Source organism: Staurois parvus, unplaced genomic scaffold (genome assembly GCF_062004578.1).
Source record: "Staurois parvus isolate SC_StPar_1 unplaced genomic scaffold, SC_StPar_1.0 ptg000475l, whole genome shotgun sequence".
Lineage (NCBI taxonomy): Eukaryota > Metazoa > Chordata > Amphibia > Anura > Ranidae > Staurois > Staurois parvus.
Window position 1 is genome coordinate 4,767,501 of NW_028318271.1, and position 25,463 is coordinate 4,792,963.

The window sequence follows — 25,463 nt, forward strand, 5'->3', positions numbered from 1 at the left end:
TATATAAGTACTTGAAATAAAGTTATATGAACTATTTGGTCCTATGCCAAACAGCTGCCCTCCTGAAGTTGTTCTGTAAAATAGGGGTAATACAACCAGGAGTGGACCGACAACTCAAGGGGTCCCTGGGCAATAGGTGATCATGGGACCCGTGTCCTTGCCCACACTCAAAACACACCCAAAAAAAGCCTATAAAAAAGGTACCAGGGGCATTTCATGGGGACCCCGGGCAGTGCCCGAATGGTCAGTCCACCCCTGAATACAACTAAAGTCTGTAGGTAAGGTTGTATTTCCATGACGGATTATAAATGTCTGGTACCTTGTGTATCTTGAAAGCCTTAATTTTTCCAGTATGCCTCACATGGGGTCCTCTGCAAAGATCGATTAAGGGGCCACATCTGAGAATGAAAAAAATAGTAAAGATTTGTTTTCACAAAATTTATGTAACACGTACACACACACTTTAGTGCCGATAAAGCAGAACTAAAAATTTTCTCAGAGTAAGCCTTTCATAAAAAAAAAAAATAGGCGTTTCCACTGCTGATCAGCTAAAAATGCCAGTTGGCTGACTGTTTTGCTGCCCCTCTAGCTTCAGCACTTTCAGTCATTAACCCAGAATAATGACACAGATCAGGAAAGTGATAAAAAAAGGAAAAAGTCCTTAATGACATGTCTGCAACTCAGTAGTGAAGTACAAGGATCAGCATGCCAACACGCAACCAGGAGACATCTCCTTCTCCCATTCCAGGTTTCCAATAATAATCCAGGATATGAAAGAGCTGAAGTGCAATGTATAGTTACAGTCCCAAATACTTTGCTTTGGAAGCTCTGCAGAAGGGTCCTATAACCATATATTAGAAGTGTATGTAATGTCGAGGGAAGAACTAATACACTAATCAGCATGTGATCTTTCAGTGCAATTGAAAAGTCTTTGCTCAAGTTTGGGAACATTTGCCTGCACCAGGGTGGATAAAAATCAATGATTTTTTAAAAAAAAATCAAAAAAATTGGATTTTTTTAATTTAAATCGGATTTTTTTGAATAAAATGCTTTTTGCGGAAAATATATTACCATCCAAAGGTTATTCCATCATGAAATAAAGATTAGTTTTTTTAATTATGTAGAATAAGGCTGTATATGTTTAATTTGTTTGGTAAATAAATTCCATTAATCCATTCACAATGTCATGCTCTTCCAGAGGTTTTTGTAAGATTATTGGGCAGTTTCTCTGCCTACAAGATATTATCACAGATGCTCGGTTTACTTTTGCAGTTCTCAAACCTGAATTTGACTCAGCGGAGATCACATGCCTCTTCTTCACAGCAAAAATGTTATAACATGAACAGAGTTCAGAAAAAGACCTTCATCCTAACTTCTACAAACCTATGAATACAGAATCAACCCCTTCAGTGCTAAGTTTCAAGAAGTTCAGTGAATAGAATAGAAACAATATTTTTCTGATTGTTTGGAGTGGAATAGATCTGCACAAGAAGAAAGTGAAACTAAGTGTGAGGAGGAAGGGGCTGACAGTCTAAGTTTCTTAAAATATATATATTTTGTTTAGCCAAATTAGTTAACAAACATGGATGTTTAAGCAAATAACATATGCTGGAATGTTATTGTTTCAGTTGAATAAATCTATTTAAATTGTTATTATTAAGGTAATGATTATTTTTCTCCTTCCTAAGTACAACAGAAAAGTTGTCCAAATATGAATGATTAACCTATTAAACTGGGGATAAAAAAACTAATATGAAAAGTTGTTATTCTAAAAATCTTCATCTACTTGTATATTAAAGTTATACCAGCAAGAATTAGTCTTTATGTAGAAAACTAGGATTTAAATCAAGCCTTACTGACTAGTGATTTAAATCGTGATTTAAATCAGTTTGATTTAAATCAAATCCACCCTGGCCTGCACCCAGCTAGCCCTGGAAAGCATAGGTAGAATGCCCTGTGCTGGGAAATGGCTTGTTCGCCACTTTGCAATTCCTCAAGAATATTTGTAGCTGCCTGCAAGGCAATCACCTGAGCACTGTGACCTTCTGCAATCCCCACAGAGTTTAATAAAAAAAAACAAGTTTTATCACAAAAAGTCACATTCGAAGTAAGGGCTGCACAGATACTGATGGCCCGCAGTCAATTATTGGGCACAGTTAATTATTGCTTCGCCTGAGCAATATGCTTTCCCAGCTAGGCCCTCCCAGCAACCTACCAATTCCACCCAAACCCTGTTATGCTCACTGTCCCTGGTAAGTTCAAATTTGTGATCACTGTGATTGGTTATCTCAATTATTACATGGTACTAAGCCATTAGGATTGTTAATGAACCAGCTGATCGAATGACAGCTTTGTTCATAGCCATTAATCAGTGCAACAGACCCCCAATGCTGTCTTATCCAATGGTGTTCATAAATGGCAGTAGGGAAATAATCAGCCACCACCTCATTGCTGATAAGAGTGGTTAACCATTCTTCACTTTCCTATTAGGAAGGCCATAGACGGGCCGTTTATTGGCCGAATTTTCGGCCGACCAACAAAAAAAATCGGTCGGCCCCGTTGCTGATGCTGTCCCCAATGTCCACGTAAAACAGCCATTTTTCATGGATTTTCTATCATGACCAATAAAAATAAATGAGGAGAAAAACGGCCGACGGGCTAGCCCCACTAACGGCATGAATATCGGCTGATTTTTCATGCGGGCGAAAAGTCGGCCGATAAACGACCCGTCTATGGCCTGCATTAAGGACATATAATTACTCTACAAACTGCCCCTCCCTTGCTACACTGGAAAACAATACCAATCAGGGAATTTAGCCCCTACACTAGCCCCCAATTTCAAAGACTCCAGCCCCCCCTCCCCTTTTTTCTGCCTCCCCACCCAAAACCCACCCCAGACATCTGACAGCTGTTACCTTACTCTCACCTACATTGTATCAAGCAAGTTTAATCCCACTTTATTAGCCAAGCCCATCCAAATCTGCTAGTATATCCAACACTTCCCTCCCACCAGACTGACAATGTTGTTGTCCAGAGATGTCTCTGTTGCTCCCTGATCCAGCGTGAGACAAATGTGTGCTACTGGTAGGATCACCAGGTGAAAATACAAGAAATAAAAGCATAAAAAAAAAGAAAACTAATGCAGACATCACATTTAGAGACTGGTAAGCTGCAATACATTACATTTTTGTATTTGGGTTTATTGCCACTTTAAGATGGATGTGCTAGTGTCAATGTTTCCTGCTATCTTAATGAGGCATCAACCAGCAAGATAAAATCACAACTGTGTACCTGTATACTGTGGTGGTTGGAGTGTCCACTTTCTCATTTAAGATTCTGCATTTGAACTTGTTGTACTAAAAGAGAAAAGAAAAACATTTTTAAAAAATGGACATTATTATGAAAGATGATAGCTGTGACTTTGAGGACTGTGGAGGGGAGCAAGAGGTGCCACAAGGCCACGCCCAGCAAGAGGGGAAAAATAGCGAAAGAACAAGATTTTGCTGTGCGTTCAATTAATCAGAGCAGCCGCGTGGCAGTGTGTCAGTGTTACTCTAGACCAGTGTTTTTCAACCTTTTTTGTGCAAAGGCACACTTTTTTCATGAAAAAAATCACGAGGCACACCACCATTAGAAAATGTTAAAAAAATTTACCTCTGTGCCTATATTGACTATATATAAAGTAATTCTCTTGAATAGGAATCAAACACAAAGAAATTATTTTATAATTACTTTATTATGAAATAATAAAGTATTTTATAATTGGACCGGGGGGCCGGACCAAGAGTAGATGAATGATGTGTATGTGTCATCCATAGTAAGTATAGTAATATTCCCCCATAGTAAGCATAGTATTTAATCCCCCATATAGTAATTCATCCCCCATATAGTAATTCATCCCCCATAGTAATTCATCCCCCATATAGTAATTCATCCCCCATATAGTAATTCATCCCCCCATAGTAATTCATCCCCCATAGTAATTCATCTCCCATATAATAATTCATCCCCCATAGTAATTAATCCCCCATATAGTAATTCATCCCCCATAGTAATTCATCCCCCATATAGTAATTCATCCCCCATAGTAATTCATCCCCCATAGTAATTCATCCCCCATAGTAATTCATCCCCCATAGTAATTCACCCCCCATATAGTAATTCATCCCCCATAGTAATTCATCCCCCATAGTAATTCACCCCCCATATAGTAATTCATCCTGCATATAGTAATTCATCCCCCCTATAGTAATTCATCCCCCCTATAGTAATTCATCCCCCCTATAGTAATTCATCCCCCCTATAGTAATTCATCCCCCATATAGTAATTCATCCCCCATAGTAATTCATCCCCCATATAGTAATTCATCCCCCATATAGTAATTCATCCCCCATATAGTAATTCATCCCCCATATAGTAATTCATCCCCTATAGTAATTCATCCCCCATATAGTAATTCATCCCCCATATAGTAATTCATCCCCCATATAGTAATTCATCCCCCATAGTAATTCACCCCCCATAGTAAGTCCCCAAGCCCCCCCTGTGTCAATTCACTTACCTTTGCTCCGCGCGTTCCTCTCGCCGTCTTCCCGCGCCGTTCCGGTGTAGCATGAAAATCTGTCTCCTATGAGGATCTGTCCACCTCTAAGTATCTGCGCATGTGCCAGTTTCAGGCATTAGCAGCCGATCGGCGATCTCCGGCACATGCGCAGATACGTCGAGGGGGACAGATCATCCTGACAGTATCACGCTCCGCGGGCCGGATTAAAAGGTCTATGTTACGGATGAAATTGCAATTTTTCCCACGGCACACCAGACAATATCTCACGGCACACTAGTGTGCCGCGGCACAGTGGTTGAAAAACGCTGCTCTAGACCAGCCTTTCTCAACAAGGGTGCCCAGGCGCCTCGGGGTGCCTTGAGGTTTCTTCACTTGGCAAAATGTCTAAAAATTGCCCAAAACTTGTATACAAGCCAGCGGGTGGAACAAGCCTGCCTTTTAGTTACACAAAGCCACAGGTTTTCATTGTGCACCATTATGACCTTCTAGCCTCCGGCGTCCTGACAACCAATGACATCATCAGTTGATAAGGAAGATATCAGTTGCCTGCACAGCATCCTAGTTTGACCCTCCCCTGTCCCTCTCCATCAGTGATGGGGTCATATTAGCTCAGTGATGGAGAAAAACTGAGGGAGAAGAGAAACATCAGGATACTAGTCAGTACCAGTGCCTCTAAAGTTGGGTGTCCTACATGTGTGGATATTGCTGGCTGTGTTATATAAAAGTATTAGAATAGTTTTTCACATTTTAGAATGGGGTGCCCTTTTAAAATTATGGATAGTCTAGAGGCACCCCATGTTAGAATAGGGTGCCTCGGGACTGTCCATAAATTTAAAGGGTGCCTCGGGACTGTCCATAAATTTAAAGGGTGCCTCGGGACTGTCCATAAATTTAAAGGGTGCCTCGGGACTGTCCATAATTTTAAAGGGTGCCTTGACTGAAAAAAGTCTGAGAAACACTGCTATAGACATTAAACTATGGGAGTGCCACACCAGCTTGTATAGACATTTTAAAAGATTTATATTTTGTAACATCCAACGTGTTTCAGGGGCTCAGCACTGCCCCTTTATCAGGGCTAAAAACCAGATAATGTAGGCACTTTGATTTGACTCACTGTTCCAATCCAGGTGCCAAAATTATCTGGATTTTAGTCCTGATGAAGGGGGGGTGCCGAGTGCCAAAAACGTATTGGTTTTTACAAAGTAAAGATCATTTAAAAAGGTCCATGCAAGCTGTTTTGGTGCTGCCAATCTTTCAAAACTTCAATAAACTCCTCTGGGGGTCTGGCAAGACCCCACCTGTTCCTGGTGAGTAGCCTCTAGGACCGTAAACCACCCAGTGCGCTATAACGCATCTCCATAAGGATCAGCAATCCTACATCACAAAGAAAGACATCAAATGGACTCTAGTCTCCTGTTTATGGACAGCTGAAATAAACTTTCCTAAAGAAAGCACAGAAACCTCTGTTACTGTCCTAATAATATCAGTTCTGTTGCCGGCACCTTGGTCTAATGGCGTCAATGTTTCTGACACACCAACTTTCCGAATGCACAAAGCATAAATGGCTTGTAAAACAATAAATGACATTGTAGAATGAGGATTTAGGGAATATCTGACTGTCTTAGAGAATCGGGAAGAATTTTTTTGCCCAGTGGAAGAAAATTGCATCATGGTTCATTAGGATGGATTCTCAACTATGCCTTTTGGTGACTTACCCTATTGCAGGGGTGTCAAACTGGCAGCTCTCCAGCTGTTGTGAAACTACAAGTCCCATCATGCCTCTGCCTTTGGGAGTCATGCTTGTAACTGTCAATCTTGCAATGCCTCATGGGATTGGTAGTTTGGCAACAGCTGGAGGGCCTCCAGTTTGACACCCATGCCCTATTGTACATTGCTGCACTGTAGTGCCATGTGTTTTAAATAGTACCTCAAGGCACCAATGCTGCAGCAAACTGAAGCACGCCAGTACACAATACTGAGCATTGCAATGCCATGTGTCACAACAAATACAGCAAGTATGTGTTTTCCTATCCGCTCTGAAGTGCTGGCAGCCCTTTTAAAAGGAAAGTTACCGTGTGACATATCATGCTACACACCAAAGCAGACAGGTCCTTTTTAATTTTCCCAGGATAAGCTGTAGGTTTGGGGTTTTGAGGATGCATAGTAAAAAAAAATATAAATATATATCGATTTTAGTTAATTTTGTTTTCATTTTTTAATCACAAAAACTGTATTAAACAGCTTTTTGGCATGCATCGACCTTCCATGTGCTCCTACCCGCATCGGCCAGTTACAGATAAGGGTGGTTGCCATTTGTTTGTACTGTTGGTGAATTGGTGAGGGGACGCACTGGATACCTTCGCTGCCATTGTGCTATATGCTGGGTGTCAGGTGCGTCCCTATGCCTTTAAGGAGGGGTGGGCTCCCTCCAGGCACACCTGCTCTGTCCATTATTATATATGTGATTCTGCTTTTGAGGCTCTCAAAATTTATAGAGTTAGGACTGCAGATATACTGGAGTGCCGCAAAGTGGCCTCTGCTGCTTACACACATATTTGCAAATGTGAGCAAACTAAACCTCTTGTTTTAACATGAACTGTTAAGGTAATTCGTTTGTTGCAGGTTGGCTGGTAAGTGAGCTGGGAAGTTATGTTTGTTGTTTTTTTGACATGTGTCACCCTTCCATGTGCTCCTTGTTGCATAGGCCAGTTACAGATTGGGGTGGTTGAGATTTGTTTCTAGAATAAACTTCACTTGCTGCATGCTTGTTCTGGGTCAATGGAACAAACTGGCCTGAAAGAGCCAGGCAACCAGCATTTTCTGGTCTACAATGGTGTCTTTCATATTTCTCTTAGAATTGGTTTACCAAGCAGAGGGTGCGCCCCCCCCCAAAAAAAAGACATCTGATCTGCTTTACTTCAAGTCCAATACCAATAATCCTTGGATAATCATATAATTACAGGACTAGTTACTCATGTAAAGCTGGCCATACATTAATCCTTTTTTTCATTAAAGCCAGTGGGTTGAACAAAAAAAAAAAAAAAGAAGAACTGATTCCTCCATCCACGCATTCAATGCTGATGGGGGAATTACTCCCGCTGTGCAATTGTGTTAGACAGGCGGGGAGCCTTCCCCACCAACAGAGCATACTGATCAGTGTTGCTGTCTATAGTGGGACAGGCTGATTGTACAAAAGTTGATTGGTAGATCAACTTCTTCACAACCAGCCTGCTCATGCATAGCTGCTGAACAGGAAAAATTTCAATCCATGAATGGCTGCCGTAGGGGATACAAGTTCTATAATGTACAGTGCGGCCTTCCTATACTGAAAGAAATGTATAAATCATGAATTGCTATGATTAAATAAGTAGAGTAGTGGGTTTATTCCTGATTGTAGAATGTGGCGGGGTCATGCAGACTATTTCTCTGTCCTCCGTGGTCCATTCTGCGACCATATTTACTGGATTTACCAATATTAAGTACATGTTAGCCTATACAGTCCTCCATCTCTCTTGTTATCAGAAGCTATACTGCCAAATGTTTTTTTTTCCTTCTTGCTCACCTCATTATAAATGTAATTGTTGTTCAATAACAGGAATGTAACGATCACATCTCCATTACATGGTGTATTGACAATGTTACCGCACCCGTTAAACTCCACAGAACTGCCTTGTGTAGTCCATCTTTGTCATCTATATCCTGAACAGGAGGCAGTTGCTGTTTAGCACAAATCCCCTAAATCATTTCCCTATTACTGAATTAAGGGCCTGCAGAGACCATCACATTCTTCTACGGAATACAGCGAAGTACGTACATTTAGTTTTTTTGTTGTTCAACCAGAAGGTTGAACGATAAAAAACTGACAGATCCTCACATCAAAACAGATCCTTCCCGCTGTGCTGTCATTATTATTATTATTATAGAGGATTTATATGGCGCCAACGTTTGCTCAGCGCTTTACAATATAATGGGAGACAGTACAATTACAATACAATAAAATACAAGAGGGATTAGAGGGCCCTGCTCATAAGATCTATCAGGGCGCAGCAAGTGGTACAAACGGTTATAATTGTGGAAAATGAGCTGTTGGAAGTGATAAAAGCTCAATTAGTTGGAGGCGGGATAGGCTTCCCTGAAGAGATGTGTTTTCAGGGATCGCCTATTATATTCTGACAGGGCTCTCTCCAACCCCCCCAGAATATACTGATCAGCACTTGCAGCCATTGGCTGCCAGCACTTATCGAATGCTGGTTTTCCAGCGTGAACTTCCGACAGAAGCCGTAGAGGCAGCGGTTCACATGTACCAAAAGTCGGATGTTTTCTCCTGAAATGCTTTTCCTTAAAGTCCAACTCTGAGAAACGTAAAAAAAAACAAAAAAAAAACGATCCCTTGGAGAGGGGCTGCACCCACACTGCAAAGGTTAATGGCTCATTTAGGTCTAGAGGACATAGACAGAGGATTTCATAATAAAAAGTACAACGATCCGTGATTGGGTGAATCTCTATTAGAGATTGGGAGAACCTTTATCAGCAAACTGTGACTTAGGGCTCTTTCACATTAGTGTTGCTGAAGAGTGATCCACATTTGGATCGCTCTTTATAGAGCATTTGATAGGCAGTCAGGAGGGATGTACTGCCTACTTTAACTCATTGAATCCTGAACTAGTGCAATACAACCATGTGCACTGCAGTGCGGTCCCATTCACTTGAAATCCAAAAGCGACAGTGAAAACAATTTTGCCATGGCTGCAAAGCATCTCAGCTGTGGCATATGTACACTCCTGGCAGCTGCCTCTGCATCTAAAGGGCAAGCGGTTGGAGGGGTGTAGAGACAGAGCTCAACCGCTGTTTTTTACCACCCTGCTCTGCCTTCCCAACTGCTAGTGTGAACAAAAAGTGTACCTAAAGTCAAAGGCAGCACAGTGGCTAAATGGTTAGCACTTCCGCCTGGCAGTACTAGGGTCGTTGGTTCGAATCCCAGGCACGGCACCTCCTGCCTGGAGTTTGCATGTTCTCCCTGTGCCTGCGTGGGTTTCCTCCGGGTACTCCGGTTTCCTCCCACACTCCAAAGACATGCTGGTAGGTTAATTGGTTCCTGCCTAAATTGGCCCTAGTATGTGTATGAATGTAAGTTAGGGACCTTAGACTGTGCACCCCTTGAGGGTTAGAGACTGATGTGAATGTACAATATATATGTAAAAGTGCTGCGTAAATTGACAGTGCTATATAAGTACCTGAAATAAATAAATCTTTTTTTCTTGGGTAAACAATATTACCAGGTGAGAAAGTAATTAAATATCTAAAATTTGGAGTTGCCTCCGGCACAGGTATATTCTAATGGGGGTCACTTGTTCAGATGATGACCCTGGTTATTCCTCCATTTGGACGATTCTCACATTCTTTTGTGTGTACAGCAAGCTGAGCAAAACCTCCCCAATGAGCCACAGATAGGAAAAAAAAATTGCTTGGGTTTTAAACACTCCATATTTTATCCAAAATAGAAAAAAAAAAAAAAAAGTCTTGGCTATAGATAAATATGTGCTTGAATGATCTGCAGAGAATCATGCAGTTTATGACGACTAGATCCAAGAATCTGCAAATTCTGAGATATATAGTAAAAAAAAAAATAAAAAAAATTGACTTGCCAAAAAAATGTAGATTGGCCAAGTTGGACAAAACTGCTGGCTCCACAGACCAGATCGGTGATCCCCAGCACTGACAGGCACTCTGCTCCTGGAACCACCAATACACCTCTAAAGACACAGATCTCCATCATCTCCACTGTTACCTTAAACATCTCTAGAAGAGTTTCTTTGGAGATCTCCAACCTCTCAAACTGCTGCTTCTCCTTCATAATCTTTTTACACAGATTTTCCAAACCGGTGAAGTCATTGCTGGATACCCCTCTGATGGAAACACAGGACAAGGTGTTAAACAAAGGCAGACGATGCATAATGCTACATATAGACCGGAGGATATTGATCTGAGATTGACCATCAGGAAGAGGATTTTGCATAGCCCTGGTTTACATCGACGAGGTGTGGAATCCGCAGCGTTTTCAGTGTGAATTCCGCACCTCATCAGAATCGCACCCCGTTCATGCGAACCGCTGCCGGCGTGTATGTTAACACTCTGAAAGCGGTCCGCAAAACGCGTTACGATGTACAGAATCGGATCGCATAGCTGTGAATACCTATTCGATGCGATTCTAGTGTGGACCCAAAAAAGGGTCCTGCACGTTTTTTGGTGCAGGTGCAGTGCGATTAGAGCCATACATAATGTATGGCTCCGATTGCACAGCACGCAAATCGCATGTGATTTGCATAGGAATGCGGTGCGGTTTCTGTGCGAATCACCTGCGATTGACTGCACCGCATATATGTGAACCCAGGCTTAATGTGGAAGTAAAGCTAGAAGGTCTTTTACCTTTATGTATTCTCTGCATTAAGGTAAGAAAAAAAAAAAAAAAAACACCTTCAGTGGTCTGCTCTTCCCCCACTGCTCTTCCCCATAATTACCTGAGCCTGATTTCGCTTAGGAGCGAGCCCACATGAGTTCCCCCATAGCAAATGGTTTGCTATGGAGGAACTCATCAGGTGGGAGGAGCGTCAGCAGGGAACCCAGAAGAGGAGGATCGGGGCTGCTCTGTGCAAAACTATTACACAGAGAAGGTAAATATGACAAGTTTGTTATTTTAACTTAAAAAAAAAAAAAAAACAAGCTTTACAGTCATTTTTAACTGCTTGCCCGCCGCCCTATAGCAGAAATACAGCTACAGGGTGGAAGGGCTGCACAAAATCAGGTATATATACACACATGGTTTTGCATCTACAGGTAGGGGGCGCACACGCGCCTCCTACCCCCGCCTCCAATGGCAGCTTCAGCTGTCAATCACCGGGTCTCACCTGGTGATTCCCCATCAACACCCGGCGATCGCCGAGTATCACTGACGGGGGAGAGGTCTGTAAGTTAATACAGATCTCTACCCTATAAATTCCTGCACACTGTTTGTTTTTTATTGCTCTGCTATGTAAGAACAATACAATATGCTGACACAGTGAAACACACACAGCACATAATGTGAAACATACACAGCACACAGTTAACCCTTTGATCGCCCCAGATGTTAACCCTTTCCTGCCCAGTACCATTAGTACAGTGTCAGTGATTTTTTTTTAGCACTGATCACTGTATTGGTGTCACTGGGGATGTCAGTGACAGTTCCTCCCCAGTGTCAGAATGCCCACCACAATCCCGCTATAAGTCGCCGATTGCCACCATTACTAGTATAAAAATTTAAAAAAAAAACATTCCAGTATATACACCGACATTTGTAAATGCTATAACTTTCACATAATCCAATTAAGTTACACATTTTGGGACTTTGTTTAGTAAAGACATGCAGCAGAATACATTTTGGCCTAAATTTATGATGAAATTTGCTTACATTTTTTTTACTGGACATGTTTTGAGGAAAAAAAAACAATATTTTTGACTTTTTGCTATTAAATTGTCAGTCTTTTTTTGTTTATAGAGCAAAAAATAAAAAAAAACGCAGAGGCGATCAAATACCACCAAAAAAAAGCTCTATTTGTGGGAAAAAAAGGACAAATTTTATTTGGGTGCAGTTTTGCATGACCGCGCAATTGTCAGTAATGCAGCACCGTGTCACAAAAAATGACCTGCTCAGGAAGGGGGGGGGGTAAATCCTCTGGGGGGGCAAGTGGTTAAGAGAATCATTGCAAGGCTGTTTTACATATTTAACAACAAAATACCCCACAACATTAAAATGACCCCACTTACCTTCAAATCCTGCAGCACCCCGGGGGCACTGAACTCTGCAGAGCATTCATCGCTTTTTATGAAGGCTGAATGAGTCTGCATGTGGCTGATGAATCTCATGAATGCTGCATAAAGCAATTACCTTTGTATCTGAGGAAATCAATGGCCCTGGAAGTTTTTTTTCTCTTTTCTCGTTTTTTTGTTCAATGCAAGTTTCCTCCTATAAAGAGGGCTTCTACAATAGCTGGAGATGTATCCAATGCTCTCTTACCCTTGGTTCACACCTATGCATTTTGTAGTGCGTTTTGCAGAAGCACACTACAGTCCATTTGTATGGTTTTCTATGGGACACGTTTACATCTGTTTTCAGCCACTGCGGTTTTTTGGAAAGGGTCAGGGATTTATTTTTTTATTATTTATTTCAGGTACTTATATAGCGCTGTCAATTTACGCAGTGCTTTACATACAGTATATATTGTACATTCACATCAGTCCCTAACCCTCAAGGGGTGTACAATCTAAGGTCCCTAACTCACATTCATACATACACATACTAGGGACAATTTAGACAGGATCCAATTAACCTACCAGCATGTCTTTGGAGTGTGGGAGAAAACTGGAGTACCCCGAGGAAACCCACGCAAGCACAGGGAGAACATACAAACTCCATGCAGGAGGCGCCATGGTCGGGAATTGAACCCATGACCCATTTACTGCAAGGCAGACGTGCTAACCACTGTGCCGCCCGGGATCTTTTTTTCCCCGCAGCAGATCGTGTTTTTGGTGCTATTGCAATGGGACACACAAAAAATGCAAGTGTTGCATTTTTTATGTGGTTTTTTTTTGGCTAATAGGAAAGTATTGAGCGCGACTTTACACTTTCTGGTGCTCAAGTCACATCAAAGTGGAGCAGGAACCTTTTTAAAATCACTGAGAGTTAGTGCTCCAACCCTTACCTCTAGCCCTTAACCCCAACATTTAGTGCTGGTTCACGTCGGTGCGACTTGACAGCTCCAAGTCGCACCCTATTGTCAGCAATGGAACTGATCAAACTGGTGCGACTCCGACTTTGCGGTGCCACACCGATTTGAAAAAAAGAGGTTTCTGCACTATTTTATATGATTTCAGGTGTGACTTACTTAGAAATCTCTGCATGGAATCGCACAGATGTCAGGAAAGTCGCACCTGAAATCGCACTGATCAATGGTTGTGAAGTCACATGATTTCACAGTCTGATGCAGTGTGAATACAGGGCTTAACCCTAACGTGACTTTGGACACAGTCGCATGGCAAGTTGCAGCCTATTGATTGCAATGGATCCCCTTCAAATCTATGCGATTTAAAAGTTGCTGCGACTTTGAAAAGGTTCCTGCACTAATTTGATGCAACTGTCATGTGACTGAGTCCAGAGAGTGTAAAGTGGCATCAAAGTAGCACTCAATACTTTCCAATTGGCCCACCAAAAAAAAAAAAAAAAAAATGCAAAGTGCATAAAAAAAAAATGTCAAAAATGCAAAATGCTGTTCAGCAGGGACCAGACGTGATTCAATCCATCCATGTGCAAGCTGGTTGTACCCAAGTCGATCCATCGATTGACTTGGGTACAACCAGCCTGTTGCATTTTTTACATGCAATTACTGCCAATGGCTATAGCCGCCAGCAGTAATCACTGTTCTCCCAGCCAGGAAGGCTCCCCACCGGCAGGACACAACAGCGCTGTGGGAGGGATTACTGTGGTGGAAGGAAAGAAAATAGTCTATGGCTTGCCAAAGTACTGCAGGACACAATTTTTCATGCTCTCACGTATCATTTAAATTTTCCCTGTTTGTAAGCAGCTTAAAGCAACCCTAGAGGGAAAGAAAAGTCCTCTGGTGAAAACAAGCGAAATAAGTGAAGCTTCTCCAGCCGGGGGAGGTGATCTCTGGCTGATAGGTCCTTCCCTTCTTCAGAGAAGATATATAGTTCCAGGTATTTTTTTATATGTTTCATGTTTCTTTTGAACCCAAAGGACTGAATCTTCCATGCGATTCATGCTCTTTATTTTACGAAACCAGAGTGTGATGGAAGGAGTATTAGGGTCCTTCCATTTCAGGGGGTCGTAGATTGATACCTAACTTTAAAATGTTAACCTAGATTGCTATACGGGACCTCTGACTATTACTCGGATTATTTTGAACCGTTTGACCCAGGGCAGTTGCAGCTGAACCCCTTTTCTCCCTACCCCCCCCAACTCACATTAATACATACACATACTAGGGCCAATTTAGACAGGATCTAATTAACCTACCAGCATGTCTTTGGAGTGTGGGAGGAAACCAGAGTACCCAGAGGAAACCCACGCAGGCACAGGGAGAACATGCAAACTCCAGGCAGGTGGTGCCGTGGTTGGGATTTGAACAGACAACCCTAGTACTGCCAGGTGGAAGTGCTAACCATTTAGCCACTGTGCTGCCCACCTATAGATAGGCAAAGAAGGGTGTAATCTGCTATTCAGACAAATGCTAAACTTATAAGGCCAATTCATGGAGTAAACAAGTTCCTTTCCTGATGTAGAAAGAAGGAAGATGAGAGTGATCTTACCCTTCTTCCAGAAACATGTCATAATAAAATCCATTTTCAATCGGAGGGCCATAACATAGGCATCCACCATACACGCGTTCCATAGCTTCTCCCATAATGTGTGCGCTGGAATGCCAGTATACCTGTCCAATGAAAGAAGCTTGTTATATGAAAAGAATGATGCCACAATGTAACCAGAGGCGTTATACTGTATATACTAACCGTTCCATATCTGCCACCCCTCTCTGCCAATCCCTCCACTGGCTTCCCATTGCCCAACGGATAAAATTCAAAACATTAACAATAACATATAAAACCATTTATAACTCCGCCCCAAATTACATCACCGATCTTGTCTCCAAATATCACCCAAACCCTCCTCTTCGCTCCTCGCACAACCTCCTGCTCTCTAGCTCCCTTGTCTCCTCCTCCCATGCCCGTCTCCAGGACTTCCCCAGAGCTTCCCCCATCCCCTGGAACTCTGTACCCCAATTTATCAGACTATCGCCTACTCTGCTCACTTTTAGGCGATCTCTGAAAACCTCTCTCTTCAGGGAAGCCTATCCTGCCCTCAGCTAATAATGGAATCATCTTCTCCTCCTACCAGTCCATCCCCCACAGTTATTACCTTTTGTACCACTAGCCCCTCCCTCCTAGATTGTAAGCTCCAAGGATCAGGGCCATCAAATCCCTCTTGTATTGAACTGTATTGTTGCTGTATTGTCTCCCGTTATATTGTAAAGTGCTGAGCAAACTGTCGGCGCTACATAAATCCTGTATAATAATAATAATACTATAGGCCTCATTCACGCAGACGCAGGAGGCCATTACACCGCAACTCCATTTTTTTATCCAGTTGGAGCCACCAGGTGCTGTGTTCAGACAGCCCATGTAAGTCAGTGGGGACACAGCGATTGTACGGACAAAGACGCTCTTACTAATTTGACAAGCGTGCAGGTGAGCGGCCCTGCACTGCAGACAATATATAGAGCCACTGCATTGAATAAAGCTTTCTACATCAACTTTCAAATTTGCTATAAACCAATCAAATGCCAAATAATAATAATCACACTTTCAGAATTCTAGGTTGTGTGTGTGTCTGTGTGTGCGCGCACACAGCACCTGTCGGATCAAGACACATAATAAATGGCCGACTTATGGTAAATGGGCCTCAGTGTATTTCATTGAAGCCTTAAAAAAGGAAAAAAATAATTGTTTTTGCAACTTATATTTTTGAAAAATTAAACAAAAAATCTTGCGAGCAGCTTCTAAAATATATACATTTCTAGTACAATAATTTAAATGAAAAGCTACCTACACTCATATAAGTTTGTTACATACCAACTTCAATCAGTGCGCAACATAATTATAGTTTGATATTTATATTTTTTAACTGGTGCATATATCAGCTTTTCTTTGTAATTTGTTACATTACTTATATATGAAAGTGTTACTAAACCCACAACAGTAAAATCAGTCTGTATATGCAGTAAAGCATTCTTGTTATACTCACTGTGGAACTTAAAGGGTTAATCCTCCGCATTGTATAAAAGGCTGTTTGATCCTGACTTCTCTGCCCCCCTCTTCTTGTTCAAATGTTCACGCTGATAAAACAGACTGAACCTGTATCCCTTCTGCACATGCTCAGTTTAGTGTGTATTGCTAGAAAAGTTTTTTATTTCTTGGGAGAGTGCATGTGATCAGCACAGGGCCAATCAGCACTGTCCAGACAGAGGTCAGGGGTTCTGCGTCCTCCTAGAGCAGAAAGAAAACCCTTCCTACAAGCTGTAACCAGTGCTCTGCTTAAGTCACAAGACTGCTTTAACTGCCGATGAGAAAAAGGTATTCAGTAGTTTATATTTACTAAAATAACTGAATTTCCATGTTGTGTGTACTGTGGGAGACCGGATATAGTGAATGCAGGGTCCGGGGTTCTGTATCACTTTAAAATCTTTGTTTTACAAATGAATATTCAATACAGGGGGTACGTAAATTCAGTTTACAAAGCATGCTTGAATTTTTAACAAAAAACTCCAGCACCACCTGTATGCTTTTATTGGCCTGCGACTAAAGATAGCCACAAAAAGCTCAAAGGATAAGTTCACCTTTGGGAACATGTTACATGTTCCACCCATTTTTTGGGTGGAACATGTAACATATTCCCACTGCTGGAGCCGCTGCATCTAATAACAGCTAGTGGGGGGTCTTCTCCCCCTGCTAGCTGTCACCATTTTTTTTAAAACCATGGCCTTGTGGAGCTCTGCCCACCCACCGCATCATTCATTCACAGAGTTCTGTGAATGGGAAACTACAAGTACTGACAGCCTTTGCAGCTGTCAACTTGTAGTTCTCAATGGACTACCATGGCACTGTTGAGCACTGTGATAGTTCATTGTCTCTTCCTGTCAGTGTGTATCTGCTTGCCTGTAGGAGGTACAAGCACACAGATACAATGACAAGTCTGCAGGAGTCCTGCATGGCACCTGCAATCTGCTGATCTCTGGTGCAATGCTTTCCAGGCTCCTAAAGCAAAACATGGAAAATGCACCTTGTTTTACCTGCAAAAAATGTACATTTATTATTTTTTTGTTAAAAGGTGAACTTATGCTTTCATTTTCTTCCAGGCTAATAGCTGTTCATACATGGGTCACTTTCTTCATTCAACCAGCAGCCTGGAAAAAAAAAAAAAAAATGATCCGATCTCTACATCCACTTGCTCAATGTGGATAGGGAGATCCTCCCCAATAAGTCATTGTATTCTGACAGCAAGGAGACTGTATCCTGCATCGCTGATCGAATGAAAACATACCAACAGGGCAGTGGAACAGAAGTGGATCGGTAGATCGGACTTCTGTTTAACCACAGTGGCCACACATGGATCAAATTTGCCAGTCCCTGCTGATCTGGCCAAATTTAGATCCATGTATGGCCTGCTTAAATGAGAGAAAAGGCATGGATAGAAGAATCTCCACTACTAGCTACTGTATTTAGGCAACCACAGCCACCAAGGCTGGACAGATGGGGCCAGATTAAATATTTTCAGCTGAACAGCAAACAGCAGCTGCATCCAATCAGATGTGCCCACTGTTCGGGTATTCTGACAGCTACCAACGATGGATGTCAGAATACAACAGCCCACCAAGGTTGCATAGCGTGGACGGAGAAATCTACTGGGCTTTTTTCTAAGCTCACAGCCTGTTTGTTTTTGTTGAAAAACTTACCTGACAATTTTGATAATACAATAAAATTTTTGAAAATTTAACCCGGCCATAGATGGATCAAATATCAGCCGGTTCAGCAGGGAGCGGCATGAAATTTGATCCATCTACAAGCATCCATTGATCAACTTCACTACAACCAACCTGTTGGAATTTTTGCATGCAATCTCTGCCAGCAGGGATCATTGTGTTCTGCTGGCAGGGAAGGGTTCCCCATCGGCAGAATACAGTAGCGCTGTGGGAAAGATTCCAGTAGAGGTGGAAGGAAAGAAAATTGTATAATCTATAGCAGGGGTGTCAAACTGGCGGCCCTCCAGCTGTTGCTAAACTACAAGTCCCATCATGCCTCTGCCTTTGGGAGTCATGCTTGTAACTGTCAATCTTGCAATGCCTCATTGGACTTGTAGTTTGGCAACAGTTAGAGGGCCGCCAGTTTGACATCCGTGATCTATGGCTTGTCTTACTGACCCACACAATCGTAACATGGTAGATTTTTTTCTTGGAGTTCGGCAAAAATTTCATGCAACAGAAAGAATTTGCCTAATCACTCAGCAGAAGTCATTAAATATTTACCGCCTGGGCCTCTTCATCATCAAATTTCAGCAGTTCCAATGTGCAGTCCTCTTCCAGAGGGCGATCCAGGTCCCAAACCACTTTATTCACCTTTGCAACAACTGTGTTATCAGCAAGGCCTTGACTGAAATATAACAACATCACCATGAAATCAGCAAAGGGGTCTTTTCAATATGCATTTTTATAGCAGCTAAAAGCTTTGTCTACTAAAAAGTAATATTTTGGCTTAAAGTGGAGTCTGCTGGCCCCAGTTACCAGCTGACTTCATTTATCTCTAGGAGATTCCAGCATATAGGTTTTCTTCCATAGCTCCCAGCACTGTTCTCATTTACCCTTTCATCTAGTTCCTACTGTTACAGGTTATTTCCATCGTAATATAGTCTATATAATAAAAGAAATGAAATATCCAGCAAGTAGGACCCCTTTGTAAAAGATATGATGGCTGTGCGGACCTGAAAACTCTAGTGCAGGAGTTCGCTCACCAAAGCGCCTCAGAGACATAATGTAGAACTAATTCCTCCTATCCTTTATAGCAGGGATCACCAAACTATGGCGCATGGGCCCAGGGGCGGACTGACAACTCATGGGGCCCCCGGGCAATAGGGATCATGGGGCCCATGTCCTTGCCCACACTCAAAGAACACCCAAAAAAGCCTATAAAAAGGTAACGGGCATTTCATGGGGCCCCCCTACTGACCCAAAGCCCTCGGGCAGTGCCCGAGTACTTGAATGGTCAGTCTGCCCCTGCATGGGCCATATCCAGCTCACAGCTAGGGTCAGCGACATATCCTTAATGTGCACAGATTGTGGATTCAGGTCAACAGAGGTTGTTTATGGTCTCTGCTTCTACTCTCCAACCTCTCCGCATCCCTCATAGTCCCTGGTGCAGGTTCCCCCATGCTGTGTTATTATACAGGATTTATTATTATACAGGATTTATATAGCGCCAACAGTTTGCTCAGCGTGTTACCTCTAACAGGGTCCCCGGCATAAAGGGGAACCTCTGACGGGGTCCCTGGTGTAAGAAGGAACCTCTGACAGGGGCCGAGGTATAAGGGGGAACATCTGCAGGGGTCTCCTGTGTAAAGAGGAACCTTTGACAGGGGCCCAGGTGTAAGGGGGGGGGGGATGCTGCTGTGGGGGAGAAGGGGAGACTCAAATTTATAAACCCAATTATAAAAACAATGTGGCCCTTGAAACACTTTGCCTTGAGTGTTACGGTTTTGGGAAACTGGTCAATTGTTGGGTTTAGTTTCGTTTTAAGAAACCTATTTATAAATGCCATAAATCATGTGCAATAATATGTGGATATTAAAAAAAATATATAGATTTACGTCAAACAGTTCTTAAAATCAGAGACCGTTGTATCAGGAAAAGGCAGGCTAAATGGCAATCGCTGCTTACCTGATGCCAGCAGCTATTTGGTATGGGGTGGTCTTCCAAGACTCCGCATCCACCTGCTTCCCATCCGGTAAGGTCACCTTGATGGGCTTACTGTCCTTTGCAGCCCTCTCTGCCAAAAGGGCATCATGTTCCGCTTTTAGTTTGTCATATATTTCAAGTCTCTGGTTGATGTACTCGGGCCATGGATTCATCTAATGGGAAAAGGATGATTCAAAATAAACAACTTTCATCCACCATTTTACATTCTACAACACCATCGGGTCCATTTATAAAACGTTTTCATCCAAGACTTCCACAACATTCACTCAATGATTCACACTTTTTTCTTATTAAAGTAATTTAGAAACATTTGTGAAAGTTACGTGAATCTCATGTGAACACAATAATAAACAAACTCTTATGACTGAAAAGGAAATCCCCATTTAACATTCTATATTTGTCAGAGATATGATGTAGAAGAGAATTTTGTCTCACAAGAAATTTATTAGGTGTTATCAAAGGTTACAGACAATGCAAAGGGAATAAACAGCAAGGTAAACAGAGGCAGGATTGTCAACAAGATGTACAAGGACATAAGGGCACAAGCTATTAGCAAGGGCTGAACACTACAGACCTTGGGGTGACAAAAACCCATTGTCCAGCATCAGTAATGAAGATGCGATCAATTCCAGTGGGGAGTACCTAATGTAAGTGGGTGTGATCGCCTTTGCAAGGGAGAGGAATGGAGGAGCGCCAATCGGCACTCAAGAAGAAGGAAGATCATAGAGAAGCATACTCTACAGAGAAAGAGAATATAACAAACAAGCAGTGAGAAAAGAGATGGGAGAGAGGTGCTTGGCTGGTGTGGCCAGAGAAAGGTGGGGGGGGGTGAGGGTTAGAGACAAAAAAAGGGAGGATACAGGGCGGCCCAGGCATGCCAGTGATCAGCTGTGGTTGGGGTCATACCAAGAGAAAGGCACGGTCTATATTCAGGCGGGCGTCATAGGTTATCTAATGATCCCAGATTTTTAGGAATTTGGCATGGAAGTCTTCAAGTATGGAAGTGAGCATCTTGTGGACCATGGTCCCCACATACGTTTGTTAAACCTCAGCAAAATTGAGAAACAGATGTCACCAGTCTCTGGCCAACATCTGCTGGGCAGCCAAGAACACAAACCCCGACAGCTTCCTCTGATTGTTAGTCAGGTTTAGGATTGTTTTTTGTAGTACAGCGTCCCAAGAGTTTCGTTCCGAACTGACCCGATCATGGTGTATACACACATCCAGAATTGGGTCGCTTTAGGACATGACCACCAGATATGGAAGAGGGGGCCCAGTTCCCTACAACTCCAAAAGCACATTGGGGAGGTGGCTGGGACAAATTTCGAAACACGATCAGGAGTCATGTACCAATGCAAAAGACCGGGTGTTTTCTTGCTAAACTACTGCGTGAACATTTGAAAATAGTGAACCAAAATTTTATTCCAAGGGCCTCAGTCTGGTGGCGTAGACCCTGCTGTAGTTGGCCATAGATGGATTGAATCTCAGCTGATTCAGGAGGGACCAGCCAAGATTTGATCCATCTACAAGCAGGCTGGTTGTACTGAAGTAGATCCATCAATCGACTTGAGTACAACCAGCCTGTAGGATTTTTTGCACGTGTTTACTGCCGGTGGCTATAGCCACTAGCAGTAATCCTGTTTTGCCAGCTGGGAAGGCTATCCACCAAGAGAACACAATAGCGCTGCAAGGACTGCGTTGATGGGGGAATGGAGCAATTTTCTTTCCTTCCACCAAATCAAATAATCTATGGCTTGCCTTACTCCCAGAGTGATAGCTCATGGGCACAGGTAGTGACCAGAGTGAAAAAGAGAAAATGTTTATCAACCCCTTTGGTTAGGACTGGAATGATTATAGGAGGAGATAGGTTATGTTTCCGTGTTACTGTTTGCTTTGTTCTTTATTTGCTGATTAAATATATGAGTCACAGAGCGCCAGTGTTTTGTGTCAGTGTTCTATGGGAGGGACAGTGTTGTAATCAGGACATCATTGTACTGTAGACATATTGTGCATCATGGATTGTACATGCGGTTTCAAGGTATATATACACACAATCTCAAAAAAATTGAGCCAAAAATAAATCCTAAAAGGAGAAATACGGCTTTTCGCGGTACTTCTATGGATCATAGGAGTGCAGTTCTTGCGCTCCTGTGACCAGTTTTCAGCGCTGTCAGCCGACATCACACAGCCAATCCAGGCTGGGGAAAGATTGCGACCATATGGTCGGGATCCACCCCAGAGTCTGGAGTGGCACCTGGCTCAGCCTCTCAGCAAGCCGCTGAGAGCCTGAGCCAGCCACTCCCTTCCCGTCCATAGCCCAACTGACAGTCACTACTCTCTGCTTAATGAGCTTAATGATATGAAATTATACTTTCCTCCATGTCTCAGGTCCACAAATCTTCAATTTTCTAGATCTTGACAGTATACATATTGCCCCTCTTCTCCCTAATCTGCAGACCCTAAAAACAGTTGTCCATTCCATAAATGTGTATGGGGATATCTCTGAAAAGCCAGGCATCTCCAGAGCGACACACAAGCACATGTATGTGTCAGGAGCTAGATCATAAAGTTCTGTGCACCAACAGCATGGAAGTAGGAGCAATTCATATAAATTACAATTAGTGATCCCCAAATTAGAAACTTGGGTTTGCTAGAGTGGCCCCTTCAGGGAACTGTTACTCCACACATGTATTGATATGATCGGTCAAATCAACATATCAACTTTAGTGACTGAATTCTACCAAAACAAAAACAATTTGCAAACCATAGAACCAATCCTTGGGTACATTTAGTGAGCTTTGATCAATTCCAACTCAGTTGTGGCAGAATTCTGTTGATGGCTTATGAACGATGAAACATATCTCAGGGTTTTCTGGTAAACCATTCATAATCCAGAACAATTAAAACAACTGTTTTTAATACATTGTTTCTGATAGATAATATTTTTGATCAATATTTTCAGTTGCTCGCAAAGCGCAGAATAATGTCATGTGCGTTGCCTGGTTTGACGATTTGTTTTTTTTTAATTATTTAGACATTGTAAATGCACAAAGAAGTACCATTAGGCCAGTAAACAAAAAGCATGAGCAAACACTCAGCATGAAACCCTTACTAGCGCTTTTGGGCACAACATGTCAATAATGTTCCAGTAACCAATAACGTTACACCAGATACAAATTGTCTATGTCAAAAACTGAAATAATGCAACTCCTACTGGAAATGTAGGGTAATGAACCTGAAATACACGAACATTTTCAGTATAGAAGGCACATTCAATTCCATAAACCCTGGGACCATGAAATAATTTTTAAAAATAACTCTCAGGGTAGAGGAAAAAAAAATGAATTCACAAGGAAGGGCCCTGAGCTATTCCCAGATGGGATTAAAAAAAAAAAAAAAAAAAAAGGGGCGGCGGTTAGTCTTTCCATAGTTCCATAGATGTAATCTCATTCAACTTCGCAAACCAATGACTCCTAGTTGGAGGAAAGGTTTCCTTTCACGGATCTGGAATGCTTGCCCATGTCGCATTCAAAAATGAAAGGTCAGGGAGCGTTTATAGCGACATTAGGGCACAGAGTTGAGATGTGATAGATAGGCCAATGGGTCTGTTCCCAGGTCCACTGAGGTCAGCTGCAAGTCTAAGTTCCTCACCCCAATCCAGAACTGATTCAGCAGAGGGCATTGCCAAAGATTATGTAATAAAGTGCCCTTTTCCTTCTGACATCGCCAACACAACCTGGAAACTGAGGGGTAATATTTGTTCAGTAGCACCAGGACCCTATACCTCCTGGACAGAAGTTTGTATCCTTGTTCTTGGAAGTGATTAGCTATCGAAGATTTGTGCGCAAATTGAATGATCCGGTCCACTTGTTCCCCAGAAAAGGGCACCTGCAAGTCAGTTTCCCATTTGTGCACATATGGAGGGACGAAAGTTCTCCCTGGCGCGTTTCTAGCTTGATATTTTAAGTGCTAATGAATGGCTCATTTGTGAACGTTCACACCTAAATCAAGCACAAATCAATATGTGCGGGGACCCATCACACTACTGCACTGCAACAGTGTGCCATTTATTTTTAATTTTATATCAATTAAATAGATCAGGGTGTCAAGCAGTAGGGATCAGTCTAGATTATAATATTCTTGTTCAGTTTTTTTATTGTTTATTTTTTTAGTGATAGTTAAACGTGGTTCTAAAGGCTCAAGGTTCTTTACCTTCATGCATTCTATGCACTTCTGTGTGTAGCAGCCCCCCTCCTCCCAACACTTACCTGAGCCCCATCCCGATGCAGTTATGTCCATGAGAGCCTCGATTCTCAAGGGACTCTCACTCCTGACTGGCTGAGGCCATTGGCTTCCGTTGCTGTCAACCACAGCCAGTGAACCAATCAGGAGAGGGAGGAGGTGAGGTCGAGCCATGGCTCTGTGCGTGAAAGGACACGCAGAGCCACGGCTCAGGAGCATTCCTGCTCGGTTGCCCCCACAGCAAGCTGCTTGCTCTGGGGGCACTAGCAGGAGGGAGGGGCAAGGAGTGCCGGCAGGGGACCTAAGAAGAGAAGGATCCAGACTGCTTTATGCAAAACTACTGCACAGAGCAGGTAAGTATAACTTTTTCTTGTTTGTTTTTTTTTTTTAAAAACACAAAAAAGACTTTAGTATAACTTTAAAAGGTAAACAAAATTGAAGACTGGTTACTGGTTCCATGTTGAACAAAGATATACCATTGTATACAGTGCTGTTAGACTAGGTTCATGCCTCTGCATTTTGCGATTGATGTGTCATTCTGGGGCATTTTGGAACATGTTTTTGATACTTTGTTTTTTTTCCCCTAGTAGAAAAGTATTGACTTTGATTCCACTTTGATGTGACTTTGGATGGGTGCGACTTGGATGCGACCCAATTTGCATGAAAGGGGCTGCCTTCTCAGAACACCTGTGCATCCTGTGTGGGCAAACAAGACCTTTCGCATGATGCAGGCTGTAGTATGCCCATGTGAGGAAAGCCAATAGCTGGATCCCTAAGGCTCATTTTTTCAGGGACCCTGTCGAGAATTCACCATGCAAGAAAGAGCTACCGTACTTTAACAATCACTGGACTCATTTGGAACTTCCACCAAACCAAGTCCAGCGCATGATTAATTTGGAATGGCACCATAATACATCTCCAGAACCAACCTGGGCTATACTGTATCCCAATGCATTAGAAGAGACCGGAGAGTGCACACTGAAATGGAACAATCATTGGGAGAGGGTTATCAAGACAGCAGTAAAGTCAGAAATGTTGTCCATGGCAAAAACTTTCCATTGGAAGAACGAAACAAGGAAAT

At 42.4% G+C, this 25,463-nt stretch overlaps 1 protein-coding gene across 1 annotated transcript in view; it reads right to left on the reverse strand.

Annotated features, from left to right (window-relative positions):
• TARS1 (threonyl-tRNA synthetase 1) overlaps positions 1-25,463 on the reverse strand; it is a 90,515-nt gene that overhangs the window by 52,493 nt on the left and 12,559 nt on the right. The window contains exons 3-8 of the mRNA XM_089689454.1: positions 20,102-20,292; positions 18,698-18,821; positions 14,928-15,049; positions 10,354-10,471; positions 3,292-3,356; positions 320-398 (exon numbers count right to left, since the gene is read on the reverse strand). Of these exons, the coding sequence (XP_089545580.1) occupies positions 320-398; positions 3,292-3,356; positions 10,354-10,471; positions 14,928-15,049; positions 18,698-18,821; positions 20,102-20,292 (699 nt within the window). The remainder of the gene's footprint in view (positions 1-319; positions 399-3,291; positions 3,357-10,353; positions 10,472-14,927; positions 15,050-18,697; positions 18,822-20,101; positions 20,293-25,463) is intronic.